The 27,783-nt window shown below is 39.0% G+C and overlaps 1 protein-coding gene, 1 long non-coding RNA gene and 1 pseudogene across 3 annotated transcripts in view; 2 read left to right on the forward strand and 1 right to left on the reverse strand.

The window, feature by feature from the left end:
• Positions 1–24,131, forward strand: LOC132858275 (nuclear valosin-containing protein-like; annotated as a pseudogene).
• Positions 12,335–13,604, forward strand: LOC132841841 (uncharacterized). Its single transcript, XR_009647970.1, has 2 exons — positions 12,335–12,753; positions 13,437–13,604. It is a non-coding gene; the product is annotated as an uncharacterized LOC132841841 (long non-coding RNA).
• The window catches only part of degs1 (delta(4)-desaturase, sphingolipid 1), a 16,043-nt gene continuing 2,731 nt past the window's right edge, over positions 14,472–27,783 (reverse strand). The window contains exons 2-4 of one of the 2 annotated variants that reach the window (XR_009647969.1): positions 26,575–27,317; positions 26,110–26,358; positions 14,472–14,481 (exon numbers count right to left, since the gene is read on the reverse strand). Coding sequence is in view for 1 of the 2 variants with exons in the window: in XM_060864407.1 (XP_060720390.1) it covers positions 26,212–26,358; positions 26,575–27,317 (890 nt within the window). In the remaining variant the exon portion in view is untranslated. Of the gene's footprint in view, positions 14,482–24,936; positions 26,359–26,574; positions 27,318–27,783 lie in introns of those variants that run through there. The other variant, XM_060864407.1, reaches the window with a different exon arrangement.

A 27,783-nucleotide genomic window follows, 5' to 3' on the forward strand; every position in this document is an offset into this window, starting at 1 on the left:
ATGATCACATGTCAGATCTTCAACAGCACTGAGAGTCTGTATACCGTGCATTACGGTCACACAGTGACACAGGTCTCCGTGTGCGATGTACAAGTCCTTGCCCACAGTGGTAAGATCAGCATCTTGCCACACAACATAGAGGAATTCTGTCAGTGCCCCTTTGTTTGTTCCATCTGATAGAAACTTTTCCCATTGTGTTGGTGTTTTCTGATCCCATCCATAAATTTTCACCAGTTCTGTAAATGTGTGTTTGTGTGTGTGTGTTTGTTCACCCACCTGCAGACAACGTTCCTGCCTGTGAAAGATGGTCTTTCTGTCGTTTGCCTGCCACAGTAATGTCCGTTTTCTTACAAATTCTGCACAAGGCAGGAAGCACAGGACCTGCACGAGCTACTGGCAGGCCCGTCCTGGACCTAAGTTTCTTTTTATGACATTCAGTTGTTGAGGTACTACTACTCGATGACACAGACTGGTCTTTGTGAGCATCGTGAACTTCAGGATGCTGTATGACATGTTTCTCTGCAGCATCCAGGCGCTTTTTATCAATGAAACACCTGTAGCAAGTGGAGTGAAACCCAGCGTCTTCGGGAACATTTTCAAATTCGATTTCTAGACAGTGTTTGTATGTTTCTGCTATTCTCTGATTCTCACCACGCAAACCAGGCCACCGTTTGACGCTATTTCTGTATGTATCCCATCGTGTACGTGTAAAATCCTTCGTTTCTTCTAACTTTATGGATGTGAGATGCATATGGCATTGTTTATAATCCTTTTTACGGAGTTTAGAAGGAGGTCTGATTGTAATTTCCTCTTCTTCGCTACTCGATATTGACAAGAAGGGCGCAGACATCTTGGACTCGTGTTTAAATGTTGTTCCAAAAAGTGGCCACCTTGTTGGTCGTGCTTCCTACAAGTGACGCGAAGCCTAATCACTCATGATCAAAATATGATTACGCGAGGAAGGATCTATTGCTGACTTTAAACAATAATAAAAAATAAATTGCAGGATTATACTTGGAGAACTTTTATTTTTTCTCTCAAAACCAATAGCTCTTTTTATTGGAATGAAAAGAATTTAGTGCCGAATATATTGGAACGGCCTATCAGGAGAAAGAACTGTGTCAGATTTTGTTGACTACAGCCTCCGCTGTGAAAATAGCAGAGAGAGCAATGCAGTCACTAAACAGCCTAGACTGGTAGTGTTCCTAAGCCTCGGTGAGGCGGGACGAGTGCGAAAGGGCAGTGCCTGCACTCTGAGCACCGATATACATCAAGATGGGTGAAGGTTCACTTAAAGTTTAGTGCTGTCTACATGAATCACCAAGTGACGTCCTGAATGTCCTGTTTATTAGTCAAGAGCAGCTGCTTATGAGGGTGATTTTTATTTTTTATATATAAATTGCTTTGCTTTTGCAGAAAATATATTCTTACTACTGTATTACTACTGGTTCCCCCGGCTTGCTCATTATGGATATATGTTAGTGATATCTAGTGTTTTAAATAATCGTTTTAAATTAAAATTAATTCATTCATTTTAAACTTCAAATGTATGTATTTATATTTTTATTCTCTCTTTCTATACTTGTGAATTGTTAAAAGTGCTATACATGAATTGAATATTAATTGAAGTTAAATAATTTCATTTTTCATTCTTCATTTTTCAAATTTTTTATGTAAAAGTGCACAAGGTCATATGTGAGGAGTCTGGGATCTCAGCACTGGAAGACAAACAGTTGGCTAAAAGAGCAAGACGCAGCAAAGAGGACGAGGGGTAAGAGACGTAGCGACAGATGTCTAACCTCTAGTACACAATAGATTCTATCATCTATCAGTATTCTATCATTTCTACACATGATTAGAAAACTGTTCATTCAGACTTAAGAATCCAACTACTGTAAGATTGTCATTTACATCTAATATACATTTGAATTTACTGATGTTAAGTAAAAAAAGCCAGAGATTGCAATTTGAAAGACACACCACACGTCTTATCCTTAAAGAGTTACGTTTAATGGGAGATTATTTAGTTCCTGCTATAAAGTCATCCTCTCTCCAGCCTGTCTTCTGACTCTGTAATGCTCAAGCCTAAAAATAAACAGAAAACACACAGTTTAACGCACCGACACTGGAGACCTGACTATTTTAAACACCGTATAGAAAACTTCCCCATATCCACAGTTCTGCAGGTTTGTCTTTAAATTGAATTAAAATTCGAATACTTTCATATACCAAAAGATATGAAAAAGTCTTCCAAACGGGACGTGTCCACTGTACTTGCTGTGGATTCTAAAGTGTCGATGTAACGTATAATAACTGATGTATAATACACATGAAACCAGGGCTCCTGCTTGATGTTGACTCTGGTACATTCTTTCTGATCTTTAGTGAGGACAGCAGTGTGCTGAGTGACAGCTCAGACAGTGAGGCAGATTTCTCTGAAAATGAGGTCAGTGTGTGAGGATCTTATCATGACGCAGTGTGAAAGTAGAAACATGACCCTGCATCTTATTGTCCAATACTTTACCGTCAGTCCAGTTTGTTTACTTATTCTACACTGAGTCAGCTTGAGGCTCACACACGAATCCATTGAACAACCTTGCAGCAGTGTTGTAATAGTATTAAATTTTATTAGCAATCACTTTTGAATAATGTAAAGAGTTTTACAGTGAAATATGAGGTTTGAAAGGAAAAGCAACAATGATGTGTTTTGAGAAATGGAAAGAAAGCACTCATATTGAAAACACACATATATTGGGTCAGGCATCTTTACCTTTCTTACTTGTTACTTCTTTTTTGATCAGTTTATTTGACTGTTTCTTTGTAAATTGTTTTAATTTGAGCTTTTAGTGCAAGTTTAAAAGATGAAGCCTTTATTTTCTCACATAGACATTACAGCACAGTGAAATTCTTTCTTTACATATCCCAACTTTGGAGGTTGGGGTCAGCGCACAGGGTCAGACATGATACAGCACCACTGGGGCAGTGAGGGTTAAGGGGCCTTGCTCAAGGGCCCAGCAGTAGCAGCTTTGCAGTACTGGGGATTAAACCCTGATTCTCCAATCAACATCCCACTACATACTATATAACAAACTTTAACCCCAATTTACCTGCAGTTTGATTGTCCATGTAAATATTTTTGTCTCTAACAGAACACCAATCACATGAACAACTCGCTGATGTCCCTGTATTGTAAGAACAGAGCAGGGCAAAAGGAGCAGGGCAACAGCAGCCCAAATCCAGCCCTCCAGATTGGTTCAGCAGCAGAGGGCAGCAGTAGCAGTTGTACCTCAAATCCCACCACCACCGTTTCTGCAGGGGGCTGGTTCATCGATAAGACCCGGTCACGATGTGTTTGCTGGACATTTCATCTTACACGTTTTGGGCTTTTATACGTGTATATATATATATATATATATATATATATATATATATATATATATATATATATATATATATATATATATAATTATTTTCAGCATGTGGTTGTAAATGTGAGGTCTGCATTTAGGCATAGATTTAGATTCCATTCGCTGTAAAATTGTTATTATTTTATGTGATCTAAATTTGATGTGATGTGCTGAGAATGAATTCATCATGTTCAAATTTGATTGGATGTTTGTGTTTATGTTTTTTAACATGTATGAACAAACAAATACACGGATTTATCAGCGCTGGAGTCTGAAAAGAAGCCGAAGAGCAAAAAGAAAGAAAAAAGAAAAACAGAGAGAAGGAGAAAGTAAAGGTGTAGACATTGACATTGAGGAAAATGTCATGGCCAAAAAAGGTACAAATTCCTCTTGTACAATTATAGAATACTTACAATATGTGCACAGAATTTTGCCGATTTATCAGAAGTGAATTTTGTTTGTTTTGAAGCTCAGACCAAACCTCCTGAACTTCAGCATTCCACAGTGAAGTTTGAAGACGTTGGCGGTAGTGAAGAAACTCCGGAGGTATGATTTAACCTGTATGTCCATGCTTATATTACTTAGGATTTCACCAAACAACTTAAAAAAAAACATTTTTAGTGTGTGTGAGACTGACTGGCTATACTGAGTGACTGGCTATACTGAGTGACTGGCTGGACTGAGTGACTGGCTGGACTGGGTGACTGTCTGAATGACTGTCTGAGTGACTGTCTGACTGAGTGACTGACTGAGTGAGAGACTGACTGACTGACTGGCTGTCTGAGTGACTGTCTGACTGAGTGAGTGAGCGAGTGAGTGAGCGAGAGACTGACTGACTGACTGACTGAGCGATTGAGGGATGGACTGACTGACCGAGCGCCTAAGCGAGTGAGGGTCTGAGTGACTGACTGAGGGACAGAGCGAGTGAGTGACTGACTGACTGACTGACTGACTGAGAGAGTGACTGACTGAGGGAGAGAGAAATTGTCATTAATATTACAGTACATGACCTGATGGTAAAGACTTCCTGCCTGTTAGTGTCATACTGCATTAAAAAATATTCTGACTGGAATGTGTATGAGCATTTATAATTATTAAGAGAGAAAATTCTCCTCCCTGTTTGTCTGTCTGTATTTCATTCAGAAACTAATTTTAAGTCAGGAAGCTTTTATTGTAATTTCAACCATATATAGCTGACACAGTACATAGTGAAATGAGACGTTTCTCCAGGAGGTGATGTTGTTTGGCCCAAGTGGCTCCTGTAAGTCTCCCCTGTTGACCTGGGTCCTTTGGCATCTTATGTTAGATCTGTGGTATGTAATTTAGGTTTTAAAATGGATGTTGTGTCTTAAATTGGATAGCCAAATTAGTGCAGTGGTGAAGTCCAGCTTTTTCACTTAAAGGTGCCTGGCAAAAATAAAAGCTTTTGTGTCCAGGCAACAATTTGAGACGGTAATCTATGCCTTTATTACATCTTGGCTGGATTACTGTAACACACTCTATATTGGTCTTAGCCAGTCTTCTCTGTCTCACCTTCAATTAGTTCAGGGTTCAGTTTAAAGTACTATTATTTGTTATTCTCCTGGCTCAAGCTGTTGCTGGGGTGAGTGTGTGAATGCTGATGCTGCAAATAATCAGAGCCTTGTGTGACTGGCTTGCGTAATATAGTCAGAAGTTTTGATGAGTGTTGAGGTTAACGGGTCTCATTGAAAAACTTTATTTATTTGAAACTTGTTCACAAGAGGAGTCACACACAAATTCATAAATGATACTTATTAAAGTTGAAAATAAAACATCTGTATGATGAGTTCTTGTAACTCCACATAGAAGGAGTGTCACTGCATTAATGGCAGATTTCACATCCCACACTGAGTAAACACTCTTTTGCTGTTTAGTAATCAGTTTGCTGATTTGTTTCAGTTCCCTGTAAGCTTTGCCTTTTATGGAGATTTGTGGGTGTGGCTAAATGTATGTAAATCAGCTGTGCTGGAAGCCTGGTCAGATATTTACAGGAGATTTATGGCATTTATTAACATGTTCCTATGTAGGAAATGAGAATTAATGATACTTTGTAAATCTGGCAGGAATTTTTAGTTTAGTTTGACCTAAGAAAAAATTTTAATAACTTGATAAATGAGACCGAATTTAAACATGCGATTCATCGATGCTGTATGAGTTAGAGACTGTAGCATTGAGGAAAAGACATGATGGAGGTACTGTAAAAGATGGATGTTGAGATTCTCTTCAGGAGTGACGAGGATGGACATGATTAGGAACGAGCACATCAGAGGGACAGCTCAGGTTGGCTGTTTTGGGGACAAGGTCAGAGAGGCTAGATTGAGATGGTTTGGACATGTACAGAGGACGGAGATGGTTATATTGGTAGAAGGATGTAGGAGATGTAGCTGCCAGGTAAGAGGTCAAGAGGAAGGACAAAGAGGAGATATATGGATGTGTTAAAAGAGGACATGAAGGTAATTTGTTCGAGAGTCGAGGATTCCGAGGATAGAGTTAGGTGGAAACTGATTATTCGCTGTGGTGACCCCTAATGGGAAAAGACAAAAGTAGTTGAAGATAAATGAGACCGAATGTTTTTAAATAGCCATATGTTAGGTATTAAATAGTAACTACTACATAGCAAATGTAATACAAGTTTATATAAGTGAGTTTGTTGGAGAGGTTTGGCAGTGGTGTGTCAGAACTTAGAGCCCGTCTCCAAGCCGGCATATCACAGGGTGGTTTGTACTTATATACTTTTAGCCAATTATCAACTATTTTAATTAAACTTACTGTACTGATAGTACTAACATTAATACAAATAAAACAATGAGAAGACTCTTCAAACCTGGATGAGAATGAGCAAACTTCTTTATTGCAGTCAAACAGCCAATCATTCCATTGAGCTCAAGGAAAAATCTAATTTCAAAGTATCAAATAAAAACCCAAAAGAGTATTCACCTGCAACCCCAAAAAGCGCCCCCTCCACTCAAATATCACCTCAATATATGCTCTGGCGCCTCTAGGTGCCTCCTCTTTTAATTTACATACCTTGTATACAATTACCCATTATTTCTTACAGTTACCCACAAAGCCCCGCCTAATCATTTACCTAACTTCTCAGAAAGAGAATTACCTCATACGCCTCCTAATTACCTTTTCCAGAATTACCTCATACGCCTCCTAAGTGATCTAATGTCCTGTTTTTCCGATTCCTTATTCCCCAGACTCAAGGTCTGCCCTTGGATTTTTCTGTATATGTCCTTGTTTTTCTGTCCTTGTTAATTTCTTATTATTTCCAACCTTCTTCATCATTGTTATTAAAAAATGTGCTTGATAGAGCTTTATTTCCTTGTTTGTATCACATTTGTTGCTCAGTCTTGGATTAACCCTCCTAATCATTTCTTCTCTTGCTATTTCATACTGTATATGATTTCTACTGATTATATGTTAACTTTATGACTTTGGATTATGTCAAAAGTTCTTACTTATATTTGGTAATATTGTATTGCTATTATTGCTAAGCTTTTGCTGCTATAATGTTGCTTTGAATATAAATGGAGTTCTATGTTAGCTCCTTAAGCTTTCTTGAACTTATAACCTCATTATGATCTCAGTGTGTTGCTTCTCAGACTGGGGTTGCTCATGCATACATGAAGCTTTTAGTTTCTCTATATATTTCTATTGTTAGTTGTACTCCCTTTTTACCAGCTCTGTTCTCCTGAACTTCCTGAACATCCTTATCTGCTGTCCCATATTGTGAGGAATCCTCCCGCTCGCACTTCCTCCTCTCAAACCCCTCTGGCTAACCTCGTGGACCAGAGAACTCAAACTGATGGCTGTCCTCATGCTGAACCTTGCTGCCCTGAGCTTGGAACTCCCGTCTCTCCTCCTCGTCCCTCATCACCTCCTCGCGCCTGCATCCGCCCTTTCTCTCCTGCTTTGGGTTCTCCCTCCTCTGACTCTGAAACTGGATCGCCAGTTTACATTATCTTATGACACCAATCATAATCCTTAAGGCATATTACTTTACTTTTAGGTATAATGTATGTATTATACTGTGATGTATTATAACACAGATTTTTTTTTACAACAGGTGCTTGGTGATCTGTGAGCTTTCTGTGTAAGTGTAGGAAATGGAGTGGCCCATATTGAAGGTCTCTGCTCCAGCGCTGGTGTCGGGCATTTCGGCGGAATTGGAGCAGAACCTATGTGAGCTGTTTGAGCAAGCTGTGGTAAGTGCACTATTAAACCCAAAAAAGAATAAACATACACTGAATTATTGTCTTATTAAATGTGGAGTGGACATGTGCTATATACATACATATAATATTTAACACACAGTGTTTTTATCTATAAGTCAAGTTTCTGTTATAGAGCTGTCTGAAATACCCTATTTTGGCCAAATCTGAAAGCAGCATTGTATATATATATAGCTGTTCATTCATCATCTTCTGCACACAGAAATCATGGAAACCTAAATGTACCATGCTGGACAAAACCGTAACTCTAACTTAAGAATGTTTAGTATTAAAGCACTTTTTTTTATTTCAACATTGTAAAAGATGTTTTAGCGATAATAATACACATGACATTTGTGTTCTTCAGATTTTTCTAATTTAGCCATCTTGAGAAGATAGCTGTTCTAATGTTACCTTCAGAACCAGACTCAGGACATCATAAATGCTCCCCAGCTAACAAATGGGATATTAGCGTAGTGACAATACACTGAAGTGTCCATTATAAATATTGCAGCATATTGTATAGTATATGACTGTTATTCAACATAAATTGACTTTTTACAGGTACTGATCTTGCTCTAAACATACGCTATATGTATGTGGACACCGATCATCACATTTGTATATGGTTTGTCCCCAAAACTTGTCACAAATTGGGGAGCACTGATTTGTCTAGAATGTCTTAACAATTGCATTAATTTCCCTTTACTTCCACTAAGAGACTCAAACCTGTTCCAGCATGACAATGCCCCTGTGCACAAAGCAATCTCCATGACGACATTGTTAAGGTTGGAGTGGAAGTACAGTGTCCTACTGACCTCGACCCCATTGAAACATTACATGTTTGTGATGAACTGGAACACTGACTGCACCCCAGACCCACTCACCCAACATCTGTTTCTGATTTCCCTAAAGATCTTATGGCTAAATGGGCACAAATCCCAAAAGCCTCGAACTAGAGAAAATCTTTCGCAGAGTAGTAAAGCTTATTGTAACAGAAAATTGGGATAAATCTGAAATGAGACGTCATGTGTTCCACCTTTGGTCACATAGTGTACACCCAACTTCCCATCATATATACACTACAGTATATCTGTTATTCAACATTTATTTCCACTTCTCCTCAAAATATATTTGCATATTTGTCTTCCTCCTGTACAGAGCAGTGCTCCCTGTATTCTGTTCATTGATGAGATTGACGCCATCGCCCCAGAGAGAGAGGTGGCCTCCGAGGACATGGAGAGACGAATTGTTGCTAAGTTACTCACCTGCATGGATGGTGAGTGTTTAATGGTTCAGTTAGTGTGTGTGTGTTTGTGTGTGTGCTAGAGAACTTGTTCAGCAGATGTTGATTATTTTTCTGTAACAGCAGCTCTGATAGATGATCTAGCATGGATAGGATGCAAAGGTTTGCTCTAAATGTTAAAAAAATACAGTAAATTAAAATACAAAAACAAAGAAATAATGTAAAAGTAGGTTTGAAAACCTTTTATAGCTTTTCTGGGTCTTCGGTAATGGCTGAGATCAAGAGCTGCACAGAGAATATGTTCAAAGACTGAGGAAGTTATGAAGGAAACATTTAAGCATAGAATTTATTAATTTAGTCAGAAATTAATGTAATTTTGTTTTTCCCCACTCTTTGTGTTTTAAAATACTGAACCCTCAATTGCTCAGTTAAATAAAATGAGATAAAAATGTCTGTCACTCTGGATAAGGGCGTCTGTCAAATGCCATAACTAATTATTTTAAATCTGTCTTCCTTTACCCTCAAAAACAATAATACAAAAAGTACCAAGTCCCAGGATGTAAGCACGTCCAGTGATGTGGCAGAAGACAGTGGACAGGCTTCTGATCATTTAAGTGCAAAAGTAGGTGTGCTTATATCTGTGCCTAGTATCAAAAGGGGAATTGAATGTTGTGGTCCGTATTAACATTCACTAAGAAATGACCTGAAATGAACTTATTAATTAATAACTGCACTGAAAATATTCTCAGACATTTGTGTTTTTGTCTGTCTGCCTCCTGGTGGTCTCCAGTGGCTGGATCCCATGCTCTCATTGCCACGGTCCGGGTTCGATTCCCAGTCAGGGCGCTAACGCAGCCACTGAAGAGTTTATTCTCAGTGCCAATCCTAAGCCCAGATGAAATGGCAGGGTTGCATCAGGAAGGGCATCTGGAGTAAAACCTACGCCAAATCTAATACACGGACCACGTGATCAGCTGTGGCTCAGAACACGGAGCAGCCGGATGAACAACATCAACATTTGGGTTTTTGTCTGTATTAAACTGTGGTTTTAATGAACTTCACCTGTTGGAGCAACTAAATGGAGAAGATCTCATCTATATTGAAAAAGAAAAACACATGCATGCAAACCGATGTTACTGTGCAGGTCTAGAAGACTTATGGGCTTCCACACTGGCAGTTTAGTCTGAGGCAGAGCGTGCAGAAATAATTGTTCATGTGGAAGCAGTCATGTGGCTTGGTGAGATTAGAAGGGAACCTGTAGAGGATTCCTCACTCATACTCTGGCCTGTTAAGGAAGTAAAGTAATCTGAGCATGCGTTTTATCATTAGTTATCACAGAACATGGGACACGGACTGCATGCGTGTTTCTGATGACGTAAAATAAACACAAACCCAGTTCCAACAAATGCTCTCAGATTCCTACTGTCTAGTGCTTCAGTATCTCCTTACAGTACAGACATTATCAAGTGACCGACGAAGCTATGATTCTTTTGACAATCAACAAATCAAATGGGATTTTTCTGTTTTCTGCAGATTCAGTAAATTGAAAATTTAAATGACATCACTTGTCTTTTTGTTCCTGTTTGTGATTTGCGTCACACATTGAACAGTGTTTAGATTGTGAAAAATGTCAAGACACATCAAATTAATAGGCAGGATTCTAGCCAGCTTAATTGCTGATTTAAAAATTAAGTCATAAGTCAAAGTTAATACTAGGTTGAAAATAATTTCTACGCACAGGAAAGTGGGTGAACGTAAGAGGTAGTGCATCTTTAATGCTGTGAAAGCCATTTGTTTTTCTCTTCACCAGCAGGGGGAGCTAGAACAACTGCTGTCTCTGCTGAGAAACAGCAAATCTCTGAGTGAGGAACAGCTTGCTGATCTCTGCATCAACATGGATGACTTCATGGAGGCTTTGGCACGGGTCCAACCATCTGCCAAACGTGAAGGCTTCACCACTGTGCCTGATGTCACCTGGGATGATGTCAGTGCACCGCAAGACATTCGGGAGGAACTCACCATGGCCATCTTGGTAGGATTAGCACACAGTTTAAGTAATGTTCAGAAATCCAATAGATCATAACATGAGAGAAAAAAAAACCCTACTCAAACATTAATTTTAGTTTTGGTCTTTATTTGTTTATTTTTCCCCCCAGGCATTATGAACTTTCTATTTGTTTAAAGGGAGTGACTTCCATACTGACTTCTAAGACAGGGCAATTTAAAGAGCAGCTTTGACCTGAATTTCAGATCTGTGTGTTTAGTTCAGTACAGTTCAGTTTGTTTGGTGTAGATCATTGTCACAAGCCGTCTGAACAAAATCTGGATTTAGATCTCGATATCTAAGGAGCAAGCCGGAGGTGACGGCGTCATGGGAAAAAACTCCCTGATAATAAGAAAAAAAATGAGGAAGAAACTGAGATACACGACCAACAGAGACTCAAAAGGGAATCTGTCTTTCTCTGTGTGACTGTGAAACTGGAGATTTACAGTACATGTTAATGCAAAAAGTACTGAATGTACAAAGATACTAAAAATATCTTCTGATAAGTCCTGATACAGTTGTTTATTATACGTCTATTATCTTTTATCCTTTAACTCACTGTACACTCAGGCTTGACCTGTATTACCTTCAATAGTCTCAGTTTGTCTCAGTTGTATGATGGAGTTGCATACCTGGTATTTGACTTTAATTACATGAGCACATAGACTGGATACAGTGACTTAGCTGCTGGTGTTTGTGTGAGAGTTTTAAGAATTTCTTTCTGCCAGGACATGTCATGTTCCTAATTAGCTGACAAGCTACCAAAGCCTCACATTGCTAGCGTGTGAATGTAGCCATTGTGTAGGTCATGCACTGTGAATACGGGGTGAGTAAGGTCATAATTAGCATATGTGAAGATCCTTTGTTAACCCGCATGTTTAGAGTTGAAGTGTTTATAAAGCTGCAGTGTTTTGCAGCCTTTTAAAGATTTGAAGTGTGTGTGTTCGTGCTCCTGTACATAGTCCAGAGCAGTTCGAAGGTTGGGATTGAGCACAGTCCCTGTCGGAGTGCTGCTCGCTGAACCTCCAGGCTGTGGAAAGTCTCTTCTTGCCAAAGTATACCGACGTTTCATCTCTAGATTTGCTCTTTTTCTGTATCTCTGTTATGTATTTGTAATGATTGGTTTGATGTCAAAGCCAACATCAGTACAACAACTTCATTGAGAATCCACAAAACATCGATTTGGCTGAAGTCTCTAAAAGATAGACAGTAAATGTGTGTTTCTGCTAGAAACATTGTCTCTATGCAGGGTTTGTAAATTAGCAGCCTTACAGCTTAAACACTAACCTTCTCTGTTTATTATTACAGGCTGTTGCCAACGAGTCTGGTTTAAACTTTATATCTGTCAAGGGCCCCGAGCTACTGCACTCTAAAAAACGATTCGTTGGCTGAACAACCATTACTTTTAAAAATAAATAAACTAAACACAAATAACAAAGTAATTTTAACTTTCCAACCTCTACTTAGCATATATAGTGTCTGTAACATAAATATATAAGTTACAAGGTGAACCTAAATGTATGCATAAATATAATGAAAAAACATAAGTCACGTCAACTAGTATTAAAATTGCATCAAAACTAAGTAATTATAACATAATATTTTAAGTTTGACTGTGAGCCACGTGATATGCAAATCTGGAAAAAACTGGAGCCATTTTGTGACGCACATGTGAAGACGGTGGAAAGAGGTAAGCTTAACTTTCAATAAACTAAGCAAAATATTCGATTTTGAGGTTTTGAAATTAATAAACACTTGTTTGTAGTGTTAGATGAAGATATTTTCTGAAACGCAAAGAGACGAAGACGCTGAAAAGAGGTAAGATTTGTCGTTTTAACGTACATTCGTTTATTTGTGTTTGTGTTTGTGGTCAAGAAAGAAACTTTTTTAAATTGAATTTCTGAATTGCTACGAATTTAGCTTCAACAATTAGAAACGTGTTACTTGAATACTTATGAAAGTCCAGTTTGTACAAGTAAGTTATTGTATGAAAGGAGGAACGAGTGTGCACGCGATTGTCCGCCTAAAAGCAGTGTGCCTCCATCGAATGAATGTTCTAGTGGTTAATTTGTTTATTTCAGAGGTATATGACCATGCATCGCGTTGGCATGTTTGCATTAAGATAAGGGCGAATTCTGACGAATCTGTTCCCGCCCTGCTCCGTGTAACGCTTTGCAGTTCTTTGTTCAATTACCACCTTGGCTTGAAACTTAACTTTTCTTATAATAATGAGAAACTTCTACGCATGCGTAAATGCGGAGCAGAAGGGCGTGACACACTTCCGACATCCGCTGGTCTCAGCATAGCACATTATGCAAAAACGTGATCTATTAATATCTTTAAATAACAGTATTGATAAATTACCAGTATATGAGTATTTTGCCAAAAAAAGGTGATGCGTCATTAGTATATACAATCTTTTACTGAAAAGGTCTATGCTAGTAATACTCTGCAATGTCTTGCCTATTCATACTAAATATAAAACTTTTTTCTCTTTCTAGCTCAGAGCAAGAAAGTGTTGCAAAGGGGGCAGCATCAAGGAAGTGTCCTGTTTGTTTTTTTGTTCAAAATTTGTTAATTTGACACATTTGTTGTACATTTATGATGTGTGGTTTTAGGCTTCACCATTGTATTGCAGCCTGTTTCAAAAAATAAAGTGAAATGCTTTATTTTGTGTGATTTGCATGTGTAATTTATTTTAGTGAAGTGACATGGTGACCCATACTAGGAATTTGTGCTCTGCGTTTAACCCATTCAAGCAGCAGCGCAGTATGCAGACCAATAGCTGATGATCTAAAATAACCTAAAATTTTACATTGGTTCAACTCAATTAATTATCTTTTTTTAACATAAATGAGCTTAAATTTTAAGTTAACTTAACTTGCAGTTACTTAGCAGATTCTGAACATGGTGAGTTCCACAGGCGCTCACGTGCCATACGTGCCCACTCCCGCTGACATTTTTTCCTAGCCCAGTCCAGTGACGTGATTAATAGTGATTTTGTTTCCCATCCCGCGGGATTCCAGTGAGATTCCCGTGACCCGCAGGAATCCTGAAAAAATGTCCGCCTCTACTTCCCATTACTCCTTTGATTTTCTCGTGCTAACAGAGACCTGGATATCTCCACAGAACACTGCTACATCAGCTGCTTTATCCTCTGCCTATGCTTTCTCTCACTCACCACAAAAAATGGGCAGGGGTGGTGGTTATTGTCAAGGAGATGGTGTTTTACACTTCTCCTCTTGTCTCATTTAACCATTCCATGCCATTTGAGTCACCTCTCCAATCAACCTTGTTATCATTGTTGTCTACTGCCCTCCTGGTCCCCTAGGAGACTTCCTGGAAGAAATGGACACATTTCCCTCCTAACTCTTCTGGACTCCTTTGCCCTTACACTCAACGGCTACATCCCCACACACAAAGGAGGCAGTGTCCTGGACCTGGTTTCTAACCCTGAGTCCTTTACCTCACTACCCTTGGACTGAGCTACAGATACTTTTCTCTCCTCTCTTTCCTCAGCCATGGACTTTCTCTGCCCTTTGTTCACTAAACCCAAGAAAACTTCCTGTTCTTCTCCTTGGCTTTCAGATGTTTTGCACAACAATGGAAGAGAGCTAAGATCGTTCGAGAGAAAGTGGAAGAAATCACAACTTGATGCAGATCCTGATTTTTACCGTACACTCCTGGCCGAGTTCTCCTTAGATGTGATTTCTGCCAAGACTTCGTTCTACAAAGAAAAGCTTGAAGCTTCGGCACAAGACCCTCAAAGCTCCACAACCTCATATCATCTCTACTCAACCCCCCGGCTCCACCTGCTTCACCCTCCCTGACTGCAGAAGACTTTCCTTCTTTCTACCATAAGAAGATTGAGGAAATCTGCAGGACCTTCACTTCTGCCCCGACTGCACTTACACCTCACAGTCTGGATTCCCCTACTCCTTCTTTGTCACATTTTTCAACTGTATCAGCAGAAGAGATTTTACAGCTCATCCAGTCTTGCAATCCTACCACCTGCACATTGGATCCACTCCTTTCCACTATGCTCCAGACCATCTCGCAAGACCTTCTGCACTTCTGTTCCTACAACCTTAGAAGGATTTGCAGATTTTTGTCCACACAGGCTGCTCAGGTACTTGTTCAATATCTTGTCATTTCAAGACTGGACTACTGCAACGCACTGCTGGCAGGTCTACCTATGAACGCAATTTGTCCTCTGCAAATGATCCAAAATGCAGCTGCACGGCTTGCTTTAAACCTGCCTAAGTTCTCGCATACCATCCTGCTGCCACGATCTCTCCACTGGCTTCCGGTAGCTTCAGATTCAAAACACTGTTGCTTGTCTACAAAGCCAAAAGTGGACCAGCTCCCTCTTACCTCAAAGCCCTCATCACTCCTCACACTGCACCTCGCACCTTCAGATCTACCAGCACTGCTCGACTGGTCCCACCATCTCTCAGGGTAAGAGGTAAGTATACTACAAGACTCTTTTCTGTTCTGGCACCAAGGTTGTGGAATGAACTTCCCCTAGAGGTCCGGACAGCTGAGTCACTGGCTATTTTCAAACAACGATTGATCAGTGTTTGTTGCATATATGTTTATATATATACAGTATATATATATGTGTATATATATATATATATATATATATATATATATATATATATATATATATATATATATATATATATATATATATATATATTTATATATATATATATATATATATATATATATATATATATATATATATATATATATATAAAACCTAGTGAACCAGAGTTAATGTATCCAATGATAGAGACTTAAGCACTTCTGTATTTTGCTCTGGATATAGGCGTCTGCTAAATGCTGTAAATGTAGATGATGATGATGATGATGATGATGATAATTGCACCAATGGTCAAAATAAAAGGGATCATCATAAAGAGTTATTAGCAATAAGGGTGACAGTAGTAGTATTAGTGGAGATTGTGTGGTTGGAGGAGGCGGGTGGGTGGTTTTGGTAGGAGAAGGGACGTGTCATCCGCAGACTCTCGGATGGTTGTCACGTATTTTGTGTCAAGTGTTGCTGTGTGCCTTTCCATAAGACTCTGATACTGATCTCTGTAACTGACAAAACAAGACAGCCTGCTATCTTAGCATACAGTATATTAGACATAAAAAACAACGTAATCTACTCTTATTCTATACAGAACATATTATTTGGGTTAATGTGACCTGTTTTAATCCTGTCTGTTTTTAATGACATTTGTTTTTCTCCTGCTTTTGATTCTGCACCATCTCTCTCTGATCACTTTAATGATAATAGGCCAGAAATAAAAAGAATGTAATTAAAGCCCAAAGTAAATTTGCATGTGGCTGCTGATACACAGCCTATTTTCAGAGTTACTCCTGTAACCAGACCCTTTTCCCCCCCTAATCCATTATTAACTCTTTAGAACTTCCAGCTGATTTAGTTTCTGTTATGTAAAAGATTTCTCATGATGGTGTTGTGCTGTAATGGCAGATCTCAATGCACAAGCTTATCAGTCTCTATTCAGGGTTCCCACGCGTCCTGGAAAACCTGGAAATCCTGGAAAATTAATGACCAATGTTCCAGTCCTGGAAAACACATGGAAAATGAGAGAAAACATAAATTGTCCTGGAAAAAATCTTGTTGTCCTGGAAAATTATTATTTTTAAATGTTCTTGATCATTTAAAGAACAGTTTACAACTGGTCGAAACAATTAACGTTAGTAACAGAAAGCGCTCTGTTCAGGGACGCTGAGTTTTGACGTTTTTTTGTTATGCTGTTTAATCTCGCTGTGACGGATGACGCTGTCTTGTGTTGGAGGTTTCAGGCGCTAGGAATGGTTTAAGTGCTCGAATGTTTTCAGCAAATGGTGACGGGTAAGCAGGTTATATTAACCTTGTTAATCTGAATATCATGTGCAAGTGGAATGCACAGCAAACTAAAGCATGCATGACGGCATTGGCCTGAGAAAGGAAAGGGTATTAATATGTGCGGTCTTTTTATTTTATAAATGTTGAAATTTCATCCACATGACAAATTGTCTTTAAAAGTATAGTTAAGTAATAGCCATAAAGTGTACGTTGTTTTTAAGACTTCTGGAGAGAAGAACATATTACTTTAGGCCGTGAATCTGTGATCCTTGTCTTTTTTTTTTGCTAAATTTGAAATGTCCTGGAAAAGTCCTGGAAAATGATCTCTGAAAAAGAGTGGGAACCCTGCTATTGCTTAAGACACACAGGCTTTAATGACTCTGATCTATTTCCTCGTGTCAGGTATGTTGGTGAAAGTGAACGGGCAGTTTGCCAGGTGTTCCTGAGAGGACAAAACTCTGCCCCCTGTGTCATCTTTTTTGACGAGATTGATGCCCTTTGCCCCAGACGTTCTGGCCATGAGGTAATTACGCAATATATCTCTCACTAATTGGTGTGAAAGATTTATCAGGTTTAAGATAACTGCTTTTATACATGTAGGTTAATATTAGAAGTAGTGTTTTAGTCTCTGACGAATAGAGCTTGGTTTTGCATTTCCTTATATTTATCTCTAAATATATCAAAAAACTTAGAACAATGCACCGTTTGTTGAACCCATCCATTGCCTGGGTGTGTGGAAATCAAACAAGAGGAGATGATTAGAAACATTGCACAAGATTGTAAAGTAAAACCCCAAAACAAAAATGATGCCACTAACAACTTCCACATGGCAGTGGTGAAGGTATCACAATCACATTTCCTTATATTTATCTCTAAATACATCAGACAACTTAGAACAATGCACCGTTTGTTGAACCCATCCATTGCCTGGGTGTGTCCTGTTAGGTTGATTGTTTATCTCTGTAATATCTCTAAAAGTCCACTCTTGGGATGAGCTCTGGGTTTTGATTGTGAAGACTGCATTTTTTGTTAAAAAGGATACGCCACCATGAAGACCACAATGATGTCACTAACAACTTACAATATCACAACCCACCGTTCTATAAAGACTTCAAGAGCAGAAATATAAAGACCACAGCACACATCAGTAATAAGAATCAGAAGACCTGATTGGAATTCACAAAGAAATACAGAGCCTCTACAAACTGATGGAAAGTGTGGAGAGAAAAAGGGTTTGCTCATGATCCAAAAGAACATCTCATCAGTCAAGTGTCATGGCTTGAGCTCACATGGCTGCTGCTGGTAATTAATGATTATTAATCATTATCGATTGCAGTAGAATGAATTCAGAAATCTTACAGAAACATTGTCTGTCAGTTTACAGTGAAGTGTGTGGATTTTAACCTGTTGGTCATCATTTCACATCCTGAAGAGGAGACTAAAAGGAGAAACCCCCTAAAACAGTCGTTTAATTTTGCTCACCTAAAGGTACCATGTTTTTAATTTGTTTAACATATCTAGATTTAACAATAAGGAAATTAATGTAGAAATGTTCTGTGGTCTTAAATTTATCTTGTCCCTAAAATCCAAATCCCTAATAGTGTATTTGAGAAACAAAAGAACGGACCTTTGTGTTCCGATACTTTTGGAGGGGACAGTATGTGTTATCACAGCCATTTGTGGCCATACGTTCTCTCTCCTGTCAATAACAGCAACAACAGAAAAAAGTGGCTGCCTGTGAGCTTGTGGAAGTGGAAGAGGGCAGTTCATTCATTCCTCCGTCTGTTACACTGCCCAGTGACTGAGAATAAGCAGCAAAGATGTTCAGCGGTTTGCTGGCTTCATGTGTCTCGAGGAAGCATGTGTTAACATCCAGTCTTTCCCAGCTGGTAGCTGTTGTGTGATGGGGAGAGCTGGCAGGTGGGTGGGGATTGGTAGGTGACCTGTTTGGGGAGAAAATATGAAGAAATTGGGAGAGGGAAATGTGGCAAGAAGTGAGTGACTGTGGCTGGTATGTTGCAGTGTTTACATCTGCATTCAGCCACGTGCAAATGTCCAGATATTCACGTGAGCCCACAGCATTTGCCTGAGCTGACCCAGCAATGCCCTTGCTCAAATACCTTCTCTCAGCTATCAAACAGTGCATCAATAAAGGTTTATTTCACATCATGTCTTAGTCTAACAGTCTTCAGTGTCTTTTGGCTCAGACGAGGGTTAAAACAATGGGAGCTGTTTAAGTTGAGGAAGCAGGATAGGATTAACCCTGATTGGTCAGACACTGTGCCAGGTACACACACAATATGAAGCAACTTTTGAGGTGATAAAACATTTTTTTACACAGGGTTGATGAGTAGAGAGCTAGACACATTCTTTGTGTCTTCTTTAACTTAATAAGAAACAGTTCATTCTTATGGAAATCTTTCCTACATTACTGTATAGCTCACATTTACAGTATAATCTTCACTTCTGTTGATAGAATTAAATACATGTACTGAGTGATTGAAAATGCCACAGCTGATGTGAACAGCAGATTGTGTTTGGTTTGTGTGTTCAGTCTGGAGCCAGTGTGCGTGTGGTGAACCAGTTGCTGACTGAGATATATGGGTTGGAGAAGCTTCGCCATTTTTTCATCATGGCCGTCAAAAACCGGCCAGGTAAAAAGAGCCAGCAAAGCAGTTCATGCATGTTTATGTCTTTTCCAACATTTATCTGATGACTTTATTTGATCTGGGTCAGATATCATAGATCCAGCAGTGATTCGACCGGGCCGCTTAAACAAAACATTGTACGTGGGTTTGCCTTCGCCAGAAGACAGACACGCCATATTGCGCACTATTACCAAGGTGAATTTATTTGTTTTAACACGATAGCTGTATTAATCTGATTGTATAGACCAGTAACATGAACTGAATTTAAAGTAATTTGTTAATAATCCATGGAATTGCCACAGGGAACTAAACCTCACCTGCAATTCGATGTGACCTTGGAGGAAATTGCCCGTGACGAACTTTGTGACTGTTTCACGTGAGTATTAGACAACAGTAAAGACTAAAGCTAAATGTGTGATAGAACAAAATAGGTAGTTTATTATATATTACTTTTGAATGTAAAACATTTCCTGCTTGTGTATGCAAAGAACTTTATTTGCATGTTAGATGTTTTTATTGCCGCTATTCAATTTTTTGATAAGGGTGATGACTTTCAGTTTCACTGGAGTCATTAAGTTAATTTTATTAAACCCTCTCTCTCTCTCTCTCTCTCTCTCCCTCTCTCTCCCTCTCTCTGTAGTGGGGCAGACTTATCAGCACTAGTTAGAGAGGCTTCGGTTAACGTGTTAAGAGCCCATCTCTACTCTCAGACAGCTATATATATATAAACACACCAGCATGCCACACGTTTACGGTTACCGCCTTCATTGAGTAAAATAAGGGACAGCTCCAACAAAGGGTTATTTATTTAATTTATTTACTAATTATTAAACTTTTCTAGATGTCTTCTTGCTCCTATGGATTTAGAGTTGTATTATTTCTTCAATAGATCCCAGTTTTAGTTTCTGATATCTTCATCTAGTACATTATATTAAATGATTTAAAGCATGGCACCTTTGGGGCAACCACCCAGTTCTTAGGTGTGCAGGAGTATTTTAAATGGAATAGCCTTAAGATAAGCATTTGGTCACATATCCCTTGCTTATGGTAACTGCATTCAGAACTTTTGTGGCTAAATTACAGCATTTGGCAGGCAACCTTATCTAGAGTGACTTGTGTTTGTCTCATTTGTACAGCCGAGCAGTTGAGGGTTAAGGGTCTTCTTTAAGGGCCCAGCAGTAACTGCGTGGCAGTGCTGGGATTTACAGTCTCAACCAGTTTAATCAGTCATTCAACAGCTTCAACACCAAGCTACACACTGCCCTCACAGCAATTTAATTGTTTGTCAATTCTAACCTGGCCTTGTGATCCTTCCTACTGATGAGTAAACGTCTTTGGACGGTTGATTTTGATGCTTTCACCTCTGACCTGTGGGGGTTTCTGTTGTCACTGCCTGTTGTTTTTGGGTTTTTCTTCATGTCTCTCCCAAGGGTTGTCATCAACTGCTGTTGTTTTCCTTGGCCAGCTTTAGGTTTCTTTTCTCAGCCTCCACAGACAGCTCTCTGGTCTTCATGTTGGTTTAAACCCAGGGCTCAATTCTGTAGTAGACATTCAGAGCTATTAATATTATTAACAGGCAATCTGAATGGACCTCAGCAAGAAACACCTGTCACATGCTGCAATGTTCTTCGTGGCTTGAAAAATGGGTGTGTTGAAACAAAGGTCTCATGTTCTAAGCTGTTTAACACATAAAGATGTAGATAGCAGGATATTAAAGGTGAAATTCTGGTCTGTCGTCTCATGTTCATCTTTTCATCTCAGTCCCAAATGTCTGTCAGGAAAAAGTGAAACATTTGCACTGAAAGTCCCTAACACACTAGTTATTCCTATTTGTATTATTTGCTTTTTTAAATCAGTTAATGATAATCAGAAAATTCCTCATCAATCGTCAGTCACATTTTTAAGTGTGATTTAGTCTCTGTATCCAGAGTGATGATCACAGTGCATGTCTGTTATTGAATACAAGATCATTTTTAATATTGTTTTCAATATGAAACAATCCTGTATCATCAACGAACACACACACACACACACAACAGCCTGTCGGTGTATAAAATGTTATTGCTTACTGTAATGCTTCATAATATTGTTTGCCATTAGGGTCACTTCCTATTTTGTTTATTTGGATTTAATCTTGATCCTATTCTCCGTTTCCAGCTGTCATAAGTAATACGCAAACCAGCTCATGACACTCGGCAGCCAGCTTCCGGCCTCGAGATGACTTATGCAAAAGATGGTTACTACATCTAAAACAAAGGGTTTGCATGATGTTCCCTTACACAAGGAAGAATCGGTTCCAGTGAACTGAAAGAAAGGCTCCAACTTTCACACACTTCTTTAGAAGACCTGTTTCCTGTCGACAGCTAAAATCAGTGACAATATTAGCTTTATTTGAGACATTTAACTGCCGGTGAGTTATATGATTACACTGGACTACAACTTATTTTGTCAGTGTTTCCACCTACATGAGGAAGGTCATCTGTGCTTGTTAAAAAAACACACCAAAAAAACCTACTTCCTTTAACCAGAGCACATTCCAGGTGATGCTTGCGGTGCTGTAGATGGTGGGATTTGGAAACTGGAGATAAATTTATTAAAGTATGATGATGAAAATATTATATTGTGTTGCTGTGCATAGATGAATTCCCTCAAGCATCAGTGACCTGAACCAATGTTGTAATGAAGAGTGAGCCAATATTTCTCCAAAACAGTGTGAGAAACTGATAGTGTTATGTTGTTGCCAGCAGTGGTACAACATGGTACAACGACTTATCTGGGTTTCTATTTGGCAAAAAAAATACCACATTCATAAATGTTTTTTTTCACCTGAGGTTATTTATGTGATATAATTCAACAAGGACCACAGAGTTGTTATTTAAACCCTGATAAAAAAAATGTAGGCTCTATCTCTCTCCCAGCTATAACATTAAATTGAATAAAGATGATTATCTCAATGAGGTAGTAGATCTAAGCGCAGGTCTTGTGGTGTGTTCTTGGTTCGAAGTGATTAGTACCTACCAAAAGTTGTTGTCTTTTCCCGTTAGGGGTCGCCGGCATCCTCTACTCTCGATCCATTTAACTTCATGTTCTCGATTAACACATCCACATATCTCCTCTTTACATTTCCAGCACTTATCCAGAGCCCTTATCCATTATCTTATTCTTGTACAACTGAGCAATTGCATTTACATTCTTTTCTTTCCAGTGTCCCCCACATAATGACGTGGTCCACTTTGTGCCATTGTTTCTTTGACACAGGGCACACATTCTCCTCCAGCTCTGTTAAAGACGTACGAGTCAGCAGGCAGAATTTCAAAGAGGCTTTCAAGAAGGTGCGGCCGTCCGTGTCCAAAAAGGTGAGTGCACTAAACGCAAGAGCGCCGGAGACAATAATACTGTTATGTAGATGTCTGAAAATATACTGTTTATTCTCCCGGATAAATAAGTCAAGAAAAGTGAGCGAGGGAACAGTTCATACCTTGAGCAGCTTCTGTAGTGTCTGCAGTTTAGTCTGCTAGACGTGTTTATCCAAAACAAGTGCATTTCTGTAACCCAGCATCAAGTCAGAAGAGCTAATGATTCCCCTAAGAGCTCTATTAGCTTCAAAACCCGTGGCCTTGTGGGATGTAAGCAGGTGCATGTGTGCGTTCTCGTAGCTCATGATGCTTGTCGAGTGCTTCAGTGAACCAGTTTGTCCAGTTCCCAGGTGAATAAGTTGCCTAGACATTTTCTCTTATAGACAAATTTCCCACCCTTCTGTCGCCAGATGAGTCGTATAGCGAGATTTTTATTATTATTTTTTTTTTTTTAATGTAGCTGCTATTTATACACTGTTTGCTTTGGTGGAGCAAAGTCAGCTCTGGCTCCAGGTTTGTGGTTGCAGAAATAAACAGGTCTGTGCTACGTGGAATTTGTGCAGCAAATGATCTTTGCAGGCATTGCATCATTTCTCATTCCTCTGTTAGAAAAGTAAAGTATTATGTGGCTTTCAGAATACAATACAAAATACAGAAGAAAAGAAGATAAGAAGCCAGAAGTTGAAGTATTTGATTCTGTTTTGCTTTTTCTATACAGGACCGGCTCATGTACGAGAAACTGGGAGAAGCTCTCACTAGGCAGTAGCCGAGCGGACAGAGAGTTTTCCATTTTTATAATAAACATTAGACTTCATGAGCTTGGAAGTGTGCCTGTGTCTGAAGATTTACACACTGAAAAACCTCAGTCATCATTTATCTCCTAAATTATTTAATGACATGAAGGACATTTTTTTAATCTGGTTTAATAAATTCACACAAATGCAGCAAACCATAACAACAAAGCAGGAATGAAATTAAACATGGCCATATGTTATCAGCCCACACAGAGATTTCAATGACTGAAAGTCTTTTCCAGCACGGTCTCTAATACTGATACAGGAAATCATTTCTCCTGCAGAATCGTCCCTGCAGTCACACAGCTGTACAGATGTTTCACTTTAGCTTAGCATGTTTGATGTATTCACTATGGACCCATAGAGAATTAAGGTCTCAATTTAAAGAAAGACGAATGCAGAACTTTCAACTCTGCCTGTAAACTTTCCCTTCCTAGTTACTACAGTAGAGTCAGACACAGAAAAACATTTTCAGGAACATGTATTTTTGACTTAAGGTCTAATTGTGGCTTCTTCAGACTCAAACAGCAAAAATAAACAGCATATTTGGAAATATTGTCTAAATTATAACTTATTGATCAGCTTTTTTGTTTATAGAACCGCTAACAACAGCGTACTCACAATCATGCGGTGAGCTACAGCAGTGTTACTCACACTTTATAATTAAAGGCAATGAACATTGTGAGATGGAGTCTAAATGTAAAACTCTGGCTCTTTGTTGTAGACACACCTAGTGCATTAAGAGGAATGAAGTTATGAATTTCTGAAATGGTTTCTGTGCTGAAAACCAGGTAAAGAATAAAACATGATGGGCTATGCTATTAAATAAAAATAATGATGGATGATGTGTGATGCAGCCAGACATGAAGCAGAGCTTCTGTTACCACCCTGAAGCTGAAACAGCACATGCTGGAGTTTGAGATTTAACTTATATACCACAGCTGTTTACCAGTGACTAATGTTTGATTTATTTCTGAGCAACATGTCACACCTGTTCTCACTTATATTATAGATGCAGTACAGTCATTCCCTCACTACAAGCTCCTCTGCCCTTATATGAAAATAACATACACCTTTTGACCCCTTTACTTCTTTCTTTCTTTCTCTCTCTTGTATTCAAAAGGCAGACAAGTCTGCTTTACCAAGTCAATGATTATTATATTTCTTTGTTAAACAACAGGCTCGAGCATCCACCATACAAGTCCTTCTGAATGGGCCGTTACTATAGCAACGATTATGCATTAGAACAAGCACATTAATAAAAACTTCTGATCTGATCTGTGCTTATAGAAGTGGGATTTGAGAATTAAACAATGATGTGCTACAAACTGGTTAACACTTTAATAAGCATGTTTGATATAATCAGTGATTTAACAATCGCTAAAAGAACAATCCTAAATCTAGAAGCCATTTTATTTCTTCACGTATTGATCTTTTCACTGATACTTAAAAGACAGTTTTTTCATTTTTAAAAAAAATAAAATTATACAGTAACGCAGCATTTTTCCTGGTAAACAGTTACAGTCGCAGGTCGGTTCTCTTGTTTTTGCTTTACACTGAAGACACTTGGGTTTGTGCTACAAGCCTGGAAAAAGCATCACAAATGAAGAATGTGATGTCAGTCGGCCAACTGCTTGATCAATGGCTGTGCACAAAATTATTAAGTGTTATTACTTTAAAGCCGTATCGCTCGCCTAAAAGCCGATTGGTCTGCCAGCACAGGTGCAATGTTCCGATTAGTCTTAACACTTCTATATGTAGCGATCAGGAAACGGGTCATGTACATGTGATTAAAGTTTGGGATTAGTCAGCTCCAGTTTTAAAGTGCGGGATAGCTTGAGGGTCGCTCACGGGTAACGTTCCTCCAACCCGTTAAACGGCATTAAGCCGTTTACCAAAATTACAAATCATGTGATTACAAATCACAAACGGGCTTTGTTTAAAATTTGTTACCCAATCCGCACAGTGACTCACTATTTTGCAAGCAAGGTCATCTCCAAATGCTCCAGCTAAATTTAAGAATAAATATCCATGATAAGTTATCGGGCAGTGAGAACTCGTACAGGTCCACACCTTGAGTGCACACTCCTCACGTTAGTCACACAGGAGGGGGGGAAATGTCCCATTAAAATCCACAGACAGTGATAAGCACTAAAGGCAGGACACTTGTCACTTACTGATAGAAATCAGTCTGTTGTGTCAAGGTGAGCGGTAAATGTATTCGTTTAGGTTTCGTTTCTGATCATCGTTCATTAAGACTAGGTGCTTAAACTTATAAGTACATCAGTGGCATTAAGGTTTAGATTTGAAGAAAATGTTAAAAATTTGTTGAAGCGAGGAAAAAAAATGATCACACACAAAAAAAAAAATAATAAAATGTGCAGAAAGGTAATTTCCTAGACAAACAGGAATTGTGTACTCGACAAAGCTGCAGTGTGTGAAAACCCAAGGAAGGAGGAATGATGCCATTTTCACAAACAGACTTTGAAGACATCTCACACAATACTAAGCTAACTGTGTAACTGAAGGAGTTAGTAGGTGGTGTGTGTACAAGTCTGAGGCTCGGCAATTATTTTTGGTTAACTCAAATCCATTCATTCCAACTTGAGGTCTCCTTTCAACTTCCTCTTCACACGGGAGTATGGACTCAGCTTGTCATCCATGATGAAATCGTAGAGGACTTTCAACCATGATGTGTAACATGGCAGATCATCGTAATACTCTGCTGCTATTTTCTTCACCTGTTTGGGACATAAAAGTATTTGTCAAAAATGCGAAAGCCATAGATAGATACATGGATACCTTATTGATCTCAAAGGAAATTCAAGTATGTCACCCATAAAAGGTTAATAAATGGTTCAGGAAGGTGACTTGGCAGCAAAAACCACTTTGAGTAGTCAAGATCTATAGTCATTATGGAAGCAATAAGGTTTAAAGGTAAAAAGTGATCAGCTTACTAGAGGGAGCCTTCGTCCTGGGATGCTGGGAAAATCATGATGCTCATTGTGGTAGCCTACGTTGAAAGTGAGTAGATTCAGCGATCCGTAATAAGAATAGGTCTCATGGCCCTTGAGGAACATGTAATGCTCAGCAATAAAGTGTCCAGAGATGGGATGAAGGCCCATTCCCAACATTGATCCAGCCAGCATGTAAAACAAAGGCTTGGAGCCCAACAGCCAGTAGAGAAGAATGTTGAATGTGAACTGAATAATTGCATTCACTATCTCCAACTGACTGATGGGTTTTGGGTTGATACACAGAGGCCGAATTGCATAGAACAGCGGCTGAAGGATAATCCAAACAAATTTGCGAAATCGAGTGCAGAAGAACCAGCCTTCGAAATCGGTCGGGATGTCTACGTCCACGCCGTCCCCACCTAAATAGCGGTGGTGGTCGAGGTGGTAGCGCTTGAAGGAGGCAGAGTACGGCAGACCAATGGGCAGGTTGGCAAACATGGCGAACCAGCGATTCAATTTCGCACGACTGTTGCCAAATGCTGTGTTGTGGGAAATTTCATGGATGGCTAAAGTCATGGAGTGGTTTATGCAACTTCCAAATGCGTAAGTCCAAAATAGGACCCACTTCCATTCCAAATCCTTGACGAGGTAAAAGGCCAGGAACTGGATGGCTACCATCATGCAGACAATCCATTTTAGCCTCGGGTCAGGTCCCATGAGAGATTTTATCTCAGGATATTTGGCTACAAAATGAAACAAAGACATCAGATTTTTTTTTTATACTGTAACAGACACCAGAGAACAAATTAAATTAGCATTTCTTCAAGAAATAAAAATAAAAAGACACAAAATTAAAGACAGCTTACTGGTTTAGATTTCACCTTATAATGTATACTATATGCTTGCATTTCCTGCTCTAAAAAGGAAGCACACGGCATTATCTGTGGAGCATGATCTATGAGCATGATCCGACTTACATGGGCAAGTCCAGACTGAAAACACTAGTCAAAGCCTCTACACGCCTATGAACAAGCAGTTCTTGTAGTTTCTTTTGCATTTTTTCTCTGAACTTGTTCTCTAAACTCATTTTATTGTAGAATTCAGGCCAAATATTTTGCACCAAAATGAAATGCAATATAATGAGCAGACACTTCTATACATAAGACAATATTAAACTGAAATTTGAAGCATTTTAAGCTTATCTGTTCA

The sequence above is a fragment of the Tachysurus vachellii genome, chromosome 2 (genome assembly GCF_030014155.1).
Source record: "Tachysurus vachellii isolate PV-2020 chromosome 2, HZAU_Pvac_v1, whole genome shotgun sequence".
In the NCBI taxonomy this organism is placed as follows: domain Eukaryota; kingdom Metazoa; phylum Chordata; class Actinopteri; order Siluriformes; family Bagridae; genus Tachysurus; species Tachysurus vachellii.